Source organism: Podarcis gaigeae (assembly GCF_964106915.1).
Source record: "Podarcis gaigeae genome assembly, chromosome: 2".
In the NCBI taxonomy this organism is placed as follows: Eukaryota; Metazoa; Chordata; class Lepidosauria; order Squamata; family Lacertidae; genus Podarcis; species Podarcis gaigeae.
The window spans coordinates 13583449-13595676 of NC_139679.1; the positions used below are offsets into that span (position 1 = coordinate 13583449).

A 12228-nucleotide genomic window follows, 5' to 3' on the forward strand; every position below is an offset into this window, starting at 1 on the left:
AGTCAGTGTCTTACATCACCACTTGGTTATTCATCTCTGATCTGTTATTCACATATTTGATGTATTCATATGATAATTTAGCCATTGCTTTTGAATTTTCATTGACCAGTCAGGAAAGCGTTGTCTCTGCCCTGTTGATAAATAGTTTTGTGGCTGAAACAGGCCCTGTGTTGTCAGCCTCCCTCACAGCCCCTGCACCCCCATATCTTGACCTCCACATCTGTCCCCTCCCTGTTTTGCCTAATACTGATGCCAAGTAGGAAATTCCAGTGAGACATCCCTTTAACACTAAGCAAAATAGCTCTCCCCTCCTTCGCAAGGGATGGGTTGTTGTGAGGTAGTCATATGCCACAGAGATTAAGGGGGCAAAGCTGAGTGGGTTCTGCAAGGAACTGTGTTGAAATCAAGAGGAAGTGAAACCGACTGATCATCACTACATCATGAAAAGGATCGTCTGCGTTTGTAATGCAGACCAGAAACCACTGCTTTGGGGTGAAACTTTGGCACCTTGGTGTGGCTCCCAGGCCGCTGTGTAAAACAGGCCACTTCGCTACACAGCCCCAAGTGTCCTGATTATTCCGCAGGCACCAATGTTTTTTGGCATTTCTGCTGTACAGTGTCCGTGCATCTTGAATAATTTGGAATGTAAACTTGATCTGCTTGACAGAGCTTGGTTACATGCCATCGGATCCCTTTTGGCATGTTTCCTGTGTCACAAGGGATCGATGTGATCCGCTTCAGTGCTGGAACACCTGTGCTCTGGATACGATCTTAACAGGAAAATCCTGAACTTTTAAAGTATTGTGGTTCATTACTGTAAATCCTCTAGCTGAATTGGCCCTGTGATATTGGCAGGTTTTCCTTTCAACTGTTCTGGGCCCTCTCTTCCTCACGTAAGTTTGAATAAGCCAGCCCTTTTTTTCTTGCTGATTACACTGTTTTTGAGAAATTGGATATACAGTGGACGCTCGGGTTGCGAACGTGATCCGTGCGAGAGCCACGTTCGCAACATGCAGCGTCTGCAACCCGCAGCGCCGTGTCTGCGCATGTGTGGGTTGCGATTCGGCGCCTCTGCGCATGCACAAAGCGTGATTTAGTGCTTCTGCACATGCGTGAGCGCTGAAACCCGGAAGTAACCCGTTCCGGTACTTCTGGGTTTCGGCGTGTCCGTATCCCGAAAACGCACAACCTGAAGCGTCTGTAACCCAAGGTATGACTGTAACTGTAGAGTGGTACCTCAGGTTAAGTACTTAATTCGTTCCGGAGGTCCGTATTTAACCTGAAACTGTTCTTTACCTGAAGCACCACTTTAGCTAATGGGGCCTCCTGCTGCTGCCGCGCTGCCGGAGCCCGATTTCTGTTCTCATCCTGAAGCAAAGTTCTTAACCTGAAGCACTATTTCTGGGTTAGCAGAGTCTGTAACCTGAAGTGTATGTAACCTGAAGCGTATGTAACCTGAGGTACCACTGTATATTAGAAGCTTGTACCTACGAGGCCTCCTGTGGGACTCCCCTGAGCTGCTTTCTTCATTCAGACTGCCATCTCAAAAGGCACCCTGGAACTGAGCACAACAGCTGATCTCAGATTTTCTTTCCCTCTTTCAGTTAAGAACCCTATCGAAGCCAGTGTGCTGCTCGCCGAGGCCTCGCTCGCCCGTAAGCAGCGCAAGTGTCACGCCACTTTCATCCCGCTCATGCTGAATGAGATGCCCCAGGTGGGGGACCTGGTGGGGCTGGATGCTGAATTTGTCACCCTCAACGAGGTAGGAATTGCGTTGCGGGGAGAGGGGGGAGGTCAGTTGGAAGGACTGGAATAATAATAATAATAATAATAATAATAATAATAATTTATTATTTATACCCTCCCCATCTGGCTGGGCTTCCCCAGCCACTCTGGGCGGCTTCCAAAAAAAATATTAAAATGCTGTAATACATCAAACATTAAAAACTTCCCTAAACAGGGCTGCCTTCAGATGTCTTCTAAAAGTTTGGTAGTTGTTTTTCTCTTTGACATCTGGTGGGAGGGCGTTCCACAGGAAGGGTGCCACTACCGAGAAGGCCCTCTACCTGGTTCCCTGTAACTTGGCTTCTCGCAGTGAGGGAACCGCCAGAAGGCCCTCGGTGCTGGACCTCAGTGTCCGGGCAGAACGATGGGGGTGGAGACGCTCCTTCAGGTATACTGGACCGAGGCCGTTTAGGGCTTTAAAGGTCAGCACCAACACTTTGAATTGTGCTCGGAAACGTACTGGGAGCCAATGTAGGTCTTTCAAGACCGGTGTTATATGGTCTCGGCGGCCACTCCCAGTCACCAGTCTAGCTGCTGCTTTCTGGATTAGTTGTAGTTTCCGGGTCACCTTAAAAGGTAGCCCCACATAGAGCACATTGCAGTAGTTCCTGAACCTCTCGTCTGTAGGGCTTTGAGCCTTTGAGCAGCGGCCTCTTCAAAGGGCCAATGGGTGCTCTCTTTTTTTGTGAGGAGGCCACACAGAACATAATTCGTTCACCCCTTGAAAATACACAATAGGAGGAAGCTGAGCTTCGCAGTGACGGGACCAAATCCACTATCAAGCCCAGTCAGATGTCGGTGGCCAGGATTACGTGTGTGAGGGGGCAGGGTCCCAACGAGGGCGTTCCCTTCATCGATGATTACATTTCCACACAAGAACAGGTAGGCAGCTTTCTCTGCGAAAACCTTGCAGAGCTTAGTAGGGAGAGTCAAGGTGTCTACGAGAGTTGGTCCCCTGCTCTCTTCATCTCAAGAACTTTCCTTGATAGGATAGTGTTATCTCCATTCCACATGGCAGTAGCTGTGCTGTGATGTCCAGTCCTTGTCCTCACAGTCCTGGATGGTGAGGGATGGGCATGCAGAAAGCTGTTTGGGATGGGTTAACACAGGGAGGTACGGGTGGCGCTGTGGTCTAAACCACTGAGCCTAGGGCTTGCCGATCGGAAGGTCGGTGGTTCGAATCCCTGCGATGGGGTGAGCTCCCATTACTCGGTCCCTGCTCCTGCCAACCTAGCAGTTCGAAAGCACGTCAAAGTGCATGTAGATAAATAGGTACCGCTCTGGCAGGAAGGTAAAGGGCGTTTCCGTGCGCTGCTCTGGTTTTGCCAGAAGCGGCTTAGTCATGCTGGCCACATGACCCAGAAAAACTGTCTGCGGACAAACATCGGCTCCCTCGGCCACTAAAGCTAGATGAGCGCCGCAACCCCAGAGTCGTTTGTGACTGGACTTAACTGTCAGGGGTCCTTTACCTTTTTTTTAACACAGGGTCCTGGGGGCTGAATGTGGTCCTCTAGCCCTCTCTGTCTGGCCCTTGGGACTTTCCATAGGCCATACCCCTCACCCTCCTTGAGTGTGTTTGCCAGACAAAGCCTCCTGCTTGCCTCAACGCATTGCTCCACCCACCACTGACATGTGGTCCCAAGACGTTGCTCAGAAAGGGAACATGGCCAGCAGATTAAAAATGTTTCCCTACTCCAGGCGAACAGAATGAGCTGTCGTTCTCTGTGAACTAAAAGAAGCCTTGGCATTGAATGCAATGTTTTCTTCCTTTCCATCTTCCTTTGCCCCTTCTTAGGTGGTAGATTACCTCACTCAGTACTCGGGAATCAAGCCGGGGGATCTGGATGCCAAAATCTCCTCCAAACACCTCACCACCCTCAAATCCACCTACCTGAAACTACGCTTCCTCATCGATGTCGGGGTCAAGTTTGTGGGTCATGGATTGCAAAAAGACTTCCGGGTCATCAACATCATGGTGACTGCCTCTGTTTTGAACCTTGACATATATGTCCCTCATGTATATATGTTTGGGCCTCTGTATGTGAAGGAGCTGACAATCTACAGGGGGCGCACAGGGATTTCCTAGCAGACAAATCAGTGGAGAAAGGCTTTCTTGACAGTAGGAAGATTCAGAAACCACAGAAATAGATTGTTGCCTCTAAATGCTTGTGCCAAAATAAGCCGTTCATCTGGCAAACTTTTATGGGACCATCAAGTCCACCACGATAAGGAACAGATGGAACCCCTATCTTCAGTGGATAAAAGCTACTGAAACAAAAGACATCCGGTGGAAACTAAAGACGCTATGCCTGTGACTGAGGATCATAGTTTGAACCCTTCCAATGGATATGGGGCGGGGGGGGGGGAGGGAGGGAAAGGAAAAAATTGTAAGGGAAATTTAAAATTGTAAGGAGATAATATAATGTATGTAAAAATCCCAAACTCGAATAAAACTTCAAAAAACCAACAGAAAAAAACTTTTTAAAAGCAGCAAGTGTTATGCTTCTGCCTAGATTTTTTGTAAGTCTAGGACTGTTTAGCTGAGTGCCTTCAGGACTCATATGCTCCCAGAATATAACTGGACCTCGCCTGTTCTTGCAGGTTCCCAGGGACCAGGTGATTGACACCGTCTACCTGTTCCACATGCCCAGGAAGAGGATGATCTCACTGCGCTTCCTTGCCTGGTATTTTTTGGGTCAGTACAGACCTCCTTCGGTGCCTATCCATCTCCCAGCCAGCCTGACCTTGCTGCCAAGGATTCCCTCGAGCACAGGAATTCCCTTTGCATCTGTGTCAAGAGGATCGAAATGTCCTTGACGCCCCCAGCCTAGTGCCGGAGTTGAGAATTTGAGCCCGCAGAGCCGAACTGGAGAACATCAACAGACAGAGCTCCAAGGAGGGGAGGGTCCAAGGAGGGAATTGGGTCAATACCAGGGCCTGAAAGTTGGGTAAAGTGGTGCCTCGCAAGACGAAAAGAATCTGTTCCGCGAGTCTCTTTGTCTTACGGTTTTTTCATCTTGCGAAGCAAGCCCATTAGCGGATTAGCGCTATTAGCGGCTTAGCGGGCTTAGCAGATCAGCTGATTAGCGGCTTAGCGGATGAGCTGATTAGCGGCTTAGCGGATCAGCTGATTAGCGCATTAGCGGCTTGGGAAAAGGGGGGGGGGGAGGAAAAAAACCCTGCAGGAACTCACAAGACATTTTTGTCTTGCGAAGCAAGCCCATAGGAAATTTGTTTTGCGAAGCACCTCCAAAACGGAAAACCCTTTCGTCTAGTGGGTTTTCCGTCTTGCGAGGCATTCATCTTGCAGGGCACCACTGTATGCTGTTTCCTAGATTTGATAGACTGAAGAAGGGCAGATCCTTCACCCTAAGCAGCAACCGTTAGAAGTGTTTCCCCTCTCCTGCTGCGGTGGGAGTAGGCAAGGCAACATTAGCCACCGGCTGGATTCTTTCTGTTTCCCATAGATCTGAAGATCCAAGGGGAGACACACGACAGTATTGAAGATGCACGCACTGCCCTCCAGCTGTACAGGAAATATGTGGAGCTGAGCACTGGGGGCTTGGAGCCCGAGGAGTTCCGCAAAGTGCTGAAGGGCCTGTACGAGAAAGGGAGGAAGATGGACTGGAAGGTGCCTGAACCTGATGGCCAAAGCAGCCCCAAGAGTAAGGGCCCAGTTTTCTTTCTTTCCAATTACATTTTATTAAGTTTCAACATTTTTAACACATGCAATCAAACCACAATTTCGTCTTTTCTCTAATTTTTGTTTACTTCCCATCCCATTTTCCATGCAGTTGTTGTTTCTCCCCTTCTGCTTCTCCCTATCTATCAAATCGTAACCACAATATTATAATCTAATTACTTCTGTGGCTCATTGCTTGAATTCCGCTCGGGAGCTCATTGTATTTCTCTTAAGTAATCCGGAAAAGGCATCCATTCTTCCTTAAAACACTCATCATTAGATCTTCTTAATTTTGCTGTTAATTTTGCATAGTCCATTATCTTACTTATCCATTCTGCTTTAGTGGGGACTTCTTCTTCCTTCCATTTCTGCGCACAAAAAATCCTAGCTGCTGCTGTTACATAAATAAAAAACTTTAGCATTTTCTTTGGGGTTTCCACCTCTATAATCCCACCAATCTTCCACCAAGCACTGTGTGACTGTGCTTGAGGATAACTGAGCCCACATATGAGCCCACTTCCATCTATGTGTTTGCGACTGTCATTTTCCTTCTTGCCTATTGCGTTTTGTACACATGCACACAACATAAAAGTTGGGTGGTCAGCACCTTCAGAATTGTATGCCTCACCTCCTTTTTCCACACCGCTACAGGCAATGGGACGCTGTGGGTTAAACCACAAAAGCTAGGACTTGTCGATCAGAAGGTCAGTGGTTCAAATCCCTGCGACGGGGTGAGCTCCCATTGGTCGGTCCCTGCTCCTGCCAACCTAGCAGTTCAAAAGCACGTCAAAGTGCAAGTAGATAAATAGGTATCGCTCTGGCGGGAAGGTAAACAGCATTTCCGTGCGCTGCTCTGGTTCGCCAGAAGTGGTTTCATCATGCTGGCCACATGACCTGGAAGCTGTACTCCGGCTCCCTCGGCCAATAAAGCGAGATGAGCGCCGCAACTCCAGAGTCGGCCACGACTGGACCTAATGGTCAGGGGTCCCTTTACCTTTACCTTACAGGCAATGAGCAGAATTTGGTTAAGGTTTGAATTCCCAGCAATTTATGTCGATTGATAGATAGAATCTTTATTTGCGTCGCCCACACGCCATAGCAAAGGAATCAAATGCAATAAAATACTAATATAGCTAGATTGGTTGGCTGTACAAAATACATTCTAAGAATTTACATCTATACATATGAAAGAGTTAATGACTGTCCTTGACCAGAAATAAAACACATGAAAGAGTTGGCTTTCTTTACTCTAGGCATTAAACAGGTTAGTCAGATGGTAGATCTTATTCTTATTGCCCCAGTTAAAAAATTTGCTGCGTTTGCTGTCACTTGGTAACGTTGGTCTGTAAGATAAATGACCTGGTATAGATAATAGAAGAGGGTCGATAAGCTCATTATGCAGATCTTTATAAAGAGAACAAGCTAGTAGTACATGTGCTGCAGATTCGATACTGCCGTCTCCGCATGGACATACTGTATTTTTCCGTGTATAACATGCCCCTATGTATAAGACTACCCCTATTTTTGGGGAGGATTGCCCAGAGTTTTTGAGCTTTTTTGGGGGGTGAGTAATGCAAAAAATCACTAACCCGACTGGCAAACGCTGATAACCGCTCACGTCGCCGAAGCAAACATGCGTCTGCCTGCTCACCAACAGCAGACGGCAATCGCGCGCTCAGTTGAAGAAGCGGCAGCCAATCCACAGCAACCCTTGCCGCAGCAACCAAACACCCACTGAATAAACACAGCAGCAGCAATCGTAAGCAGCACTTTACACATCCACCAATCACCCACAAAATCGCTGCTGAAAAGCTCCTGCTCCCGGCTGCAACCAATCACTCGTCTCCCCCCACGCACTACCCATGTATAAGATGACCCACGTTTTAAAACATGCTTTTAGAGTAAAAAAAAGCTCGTCTTATACACGTAAAAGTACGGTAATGTGATGGAAACGACCCTCAAGTACAGCCAGCGGCAGCACGTTCAATCTTGCATAAGTGAAAGCACATCTGTGTTTTAAAACTGTTAAGTTTTGCAGATAGGATATGCGGAGGAGACTTAAGTGGGAGCAACTTATGTACAGTGGTACCTCGGGTTACATGCGCTTCAGGTTACATATGCTTCAGGTTACACACTCCACTAAGCCAGAAATAGTGCTTCAGGTTAAGAACTTTGCTTCAGGATAAGAACAGAAATCGGGCTCCAGCGGCGTGACGGCAGCAGGAGGCCCCATTAGCTAAAGTGGTGCTTCAGGTTAAGAACAGTTTCAGGTTAAGAACGGACCTCTGGAACAAATTAAGTACTGAACCCGAGGTACCACTGTGTATGGATTTCAGTGATGCGCAGGCACCAAGAGCAAATAGCATTCCTGAAAGGTTTATTGCGCCAATTGGTTCAAGATTTGGATCCCTCAAATCTCTGACTTTTCCTCCAGGAAACCCTTCCACCTTTGGTTCCCCAATATCCATAGTCTTCTTTACGATGCTGGGACATGGATCCTATCAACAAGTTGTTTAGAGCTAGGTGGTTGCCGGCTGCCGTTCCATGGTTCACACATTGCTGTCTTTTTATATTTCTCTGACAGGTGCCGCTGTGTTCCCAACAGTGCTGTCCCTCTGATCCTCAAGACCTCGCCAAATCCCGTCCTTTCTGTGCTCTCTTCAGGAGGGGACTGTCAAAGAATCTGCTCCCCGAGACCTGGACTTCCTAGGACGTGGATTATAATGCATATGCGTGGATGGAAAGGGAAGGCTGTGGTAGTTAGCAGGCACTCTGCACATTTCCAGGGGCCAAGGGAATTCTGCCAGAGTGCCTCTGTCCCTGTTTTCCTTGCCAGTCTTTGCAGATCCCAGAAATCCTACATAACTAGGGACGAGAGAGTGTGTACAGCAGTACCCTTTGGTAACCACATGAGGGCGCAGTTACACTGAAAGAGCTGTTCTCATGGTTTGAATGCTGAACATACACACTCCCATACACTTAATGCCAGACTATTCTCACATGTATTTTGTATAAAAGGGGTGAGTGAAACCAGATCTGTGACTTGCTCTCATCCATCCTTTCTGCGTCCTTTAATGCCATTAGCGGAGTTGAGCTGGATTATCCGTTTTATCTTCTGGCTCAGAACTGTTCCTGAAACAACGTAGATCTAGACTCCACTGCCATGGGACTTCCGTGGCTTTTAAACCGTTTTGTATTTTGTCCGTGAATTGTGGTCAAGGCGTCTACGAAATGTAATCAAGCTGTAAAAACACTGCCAGTGCTTCAGATACTTCTTTGTAGTCCTGCCTTTCCTTTGCTTGCCTGTCCAGTTTGCTTCCTTCTTTTTTTTCATTTTGAATTGCAGTCATCCCTGAGCCCCCTGTAAATATAATGTCATTAATGTCTATCTACAAAGCCAGGCTGTACAACACTTCCAGCTTCAGAACTTTGCCCCAAACCTTGTCTCAAGTAAGTCTTGATGACCAGGGAGTGCACTGTGTGTGTGTGTGTGTGTGTGTGTGTGTGTGTGAGAGAGAGAGAGAGAGAGAGAGAGAGAGAGAGAGAGAGTTAGAGTTTCTGGCAGAATTGAGAATGATTTTAAAGGGCATAATATTAAACAGAAAGAGGAGAATATATTGGGATACTGAAGTAGAGAGGAAATGAATGGCGAAAAGGTAGATGGCAGCTAAAGTTGGATTCATCTGTGAAAAAGGCAGGCCTTACATTTCTGTATGGGATGCTATGGAGCCAATCATGGTTTAGGATGTGCACTTGCCCCTAAGAGAAGAGCTCATGAGCAATGAGATATCAAAAGCAGAGCAGCTAGAGAAATTAAGAGTGTTGGTTTTGGGTGGGAAACTTTTTCTAGCCAGTGGGCCGGATATTTTTACCTCCCTCCTCAGTATGAGTGGATAGCTGTGAATGGGATATTATATAATTTCAACTCCACCCTCTTTTTGCACCCTCCCCTGAATGTTACCCTCAATGAAATGTGGTCCTAAGGCTGACAGTCGCCACTTTTAATAAAATGACTTGCTTTTTCTTGTGACTGATGCTTCTAAGGGATGGGGTTACATTGCGAGGCCTGCACTTACCTGTTCATTGAACACTCGCCCTGCATTTTTCCATGACAGCAGGCTCCTCATGAGTCACCTTCCAGGAAATGGCAGGAGCCTAAGAGCTGGCTCACACACCCATTGTCCTCTCAATCATAATGCACTTCTTCCAGACAGATAAGTGCCCAGTTAAGTGACAACCTTAAGGAATATCTGTCTTGACAGCAATTTCTCTGCTGCCTAATTTGTTTTTATGGATTAGCAACACGCCAGGATGCCAGGATCCCATTGGCCAGTAACAAATCTGTCAGTGGCACCAAATCCCAATATTCAGGTTTGATTGGTCAAGAGACCAAAGGAAAGAAAAATCATTGAAAATACTTATTTTTTTTTGGGGGGGGGAGACTTTTCTCATGAGGGATAGTGCCCAATCCAAGGAAAATGCTGCCTGCCGTATTTCATCTAAAGATTTGCATAGATCACAGAGTTTATTTTCCTATTGTTGAATTGGATGAATCCCAGCCGCAATTAAGATTGCCGGAAGAAATATCAACAGCCTCAGATATGCAGATGACACAACCTTGATGGCAGAAAGTGAGGAGGAATTAAAGAACCTTTTAATGAGGGTGAAAGAGGAGAGCGCAAAATATGGTCTGAAGCTCAACATCAAAAAAAATGAAGCTCATGGCCACTGGTCCCATCACCTCCTGAAAAAAATAGAAGGGGAAGAAATGGAGGCAGTGAGAGATTTTATTTTCTTGGGCTCCATGATCACTGCAGATGGTGACAGCAGTCACACCTGCTTCTTGGGAGAAAAGCAATGACAAACCTAGACAGCATCTTAAAAAGCAGAGACATCACCTTGCCAACAAAGGTCCGTATAGCTAAAGCTATGGTTTTCCCATTAGTGATGTACAGAAGTGAGAGCTGGACCATAAAGAAGGCTGATCGCCGAAGGATTGATGCTTTTGAATTATGGTGCTGGAGGAGACTCGAGAGTCCCATGGTCTGCAAGCAGATCAAACCTCTCCATTCTGAAGGAAATCAGCCCTGAGTGCTCACTGGAAGGACAGATCGTGAAGCTGAGGCTCCAATACTTTGGCCACCTCATGAGAAGAGAAGACTCCCTGGAAAAGACCCCGATGTTGGGAAAGATTGAGGGCACAAGGAGAAGGGGATGACAGAGGATGAGATGTTTGGACAGTGTTCTCGAAGCTATGAACATGAGTTTGACCAAACTGCGGGAGGCAGTGGAAGACAGAAGTGCCTGGCGTGCTCTGGTCCAGGGGGTCACGAAGAGTCGGACACGACTAAGCGACTAAACAACAATTGTTGAATTTGGAGCGGTTAGCTTCAGAATGTACTTAAAATGAGCTGACAGTGAGCCGATCCCATAGGCAGCTATTACACCAGGCCTCACTTTTGTGGGCTGACCTCAGGTCAAGGTATGTTGCTGGCTGCCCAGCTGTTTGATGCTCTTGAATTTTAAAACTTGGTGCTCCATTCTTCTCTTGCATGCTTATATTTTTGAATACTTACTGCTTTGTTGAATCTAGAGCAACGTTTACATCCTGAGTGGAATATGCCGTATTTTTTGCACCATAACACTCACTTTTTTTCTCCTAGAAAGTAAGGGGAAATGTCTGTGTGTGTTATGGAGTAAATGCCTACGGGTGGCATGCCTATGGGATTTTCCTCCTCTAAAAACTATGTGCGTGTTATGGTCGGGTGCGTGTTATAGAGCGAAAAATACGGTAAGTGGAAATTGCAAAGAAACCAGACAAAACCATACCATAGGCCCTTGAACCCGTCAGTCACTCCTGAGCTTCCGTTTACAAGTAATAATTGCGGAAGTAGGTGATATAATGGCATTATGGATGGCCTTTAGATCATCTGTATGAAGAAGGTGAGTTGAAACAAAATTAAGTAAAGGGGTCCATTTAGTTCTATTGGCTGCGGTTATGCATAGGTTTGCATTGGAGAGAAATTGATTTTTTATGGAGAAATTGCTAAGGAGTGGACTTGCAAGTACCATTGTTAAGGGTAGGTGACAGCTTTCAATATTGTGGCCCACTTCAAACTCCATTACAAACTTAGGTGGAAATCGTGAGAATATGTTATAATCTATGACACTGCCTTCTTAAACTATGGTGCCCAGAAGTGGTCACAGTACAGTGGTACCTCGGATTAGATACGCTTCAGGCTACATACACTTCAGGTTTCAGACTCCACTAACCCAGAAATATTGCTTCAGGTTAAGAACTTTGCTTCAGGATAAGAACAGAAATTGTGCTCTGGTGGCGTGGCGGCAGCAGGAGGCCCCATTAGTTAAAGTGGTGCTTCAGGTTAAGAACAGTTTCAGGTTAAGAACGGACCTCCGGAACGAATTAAGTACTTAACCCGAGGTACAACTATATTCCAGGAGCGGTCTGACCAGAACACAATAGAATGGTACTATTATTTCCCTTGATCTGGACTCTGTACTTCTGTTGATGCAGCCTAAAATAGCATAGCTATTTGACAGAGCTTCCCTGCGTTGAGTAAGTTCTTGGATCTGGTGACTTTTTCAGGGCTTTCGAGCCCTTTGAAAATTTGGGGATCTGATGCCCCCAACTTGGGATCCCTCTGTAATCATTTAGCTCTCCCCAACCCTGTATCCTAAACAGTTAACGTACCTTCTAGGTTCCAGCCTGAACATTCCCTTTTTCTTTCTCCCTTCCATCC

General features: G+C 46.6%; 2 protein-coding genes and 1 long non-coding RNA gene across 5 annotated transcripts in view; 2 read left to right on the forward strand and 1 right to left on the reverse strand.

Moving 5' to 3' along the window:
- PAN2 (poly(A) specific ribonuclease subunit PAN2) overlaps nucleotides 1-9488 on the forward strand; it is a 38421-nt gene extending 28933 nt beyond the window's left edge. For all 3 annotated transcript variants that reach the window (XM_083728826.1, XM_083728827.1, XM_083728828.1), the window contains exons 21-26: nucleotides 1605-1762; nucleotides 2524-2667; nucleotides 3581-3760; nucleotides 4387-4480; nucleotides 5253-5450; nucleotides 8052-9488. In XM_083728826.1, coding sequence (XP_083584952.1) covers nucleotides 1605-1762; nucleotides 2524-2667; nucleotides 3581-3760; nucleotides 4387-4480; nucleotides 5253-5450; nucleotides 8052-8086 — 809 coding nt within the window. In that variant the 3' untranslated portion in view covers nucleotides 8087-9488. The remainder of the gene's footprint in view (nucleotides 1-1604; nucleotides 1763-2523; nucleotides 2668-3580; nucleotides 3761-4386; nucleotides 4481-5252; nucleotides 5451-8051) is intronic.
- LOC310839997 overlaps nucleotides 1-10157 on the reverse strand; it is a 40995-nt gene extending 30838 nt beyond the window's left edge. The window contains exon 1 of the long non-coding RNA XR_014561736.1: nucleotides 10119-10157. This is a non-coding gene — a long non-coding RNA (uncharacterized lncRNA). The remainder of the gene's footprint in view (nucleotides 1-10118) is intronic.
- A 912-nt stretch (nucleotides 10158-11069) lies between these two features.
- The window catches only part of LOC310839879 (inactive dipeptidyl peptidase 10-like), a 52210-nt gene continuing 51051 nt past the window's right edge, over nucleotides 11070-12228 (forward strand). Inside the window, exons 1-2 of the mRNA XM_083728836.1 lie at nucleotides 11070-11091; nucleotides 11264-11410. Coding sequence (XP_083584962.1) covers nucleotides 11402-11410 — 9 coding nt within the window. The 5' untranslated portion in view covers nucleotides 11070-11091; nucleotides 11264-11401. The remainder of the gene's footprint in view (nucleotides 11092-11263; nucleotides 11411-12228) is intronic.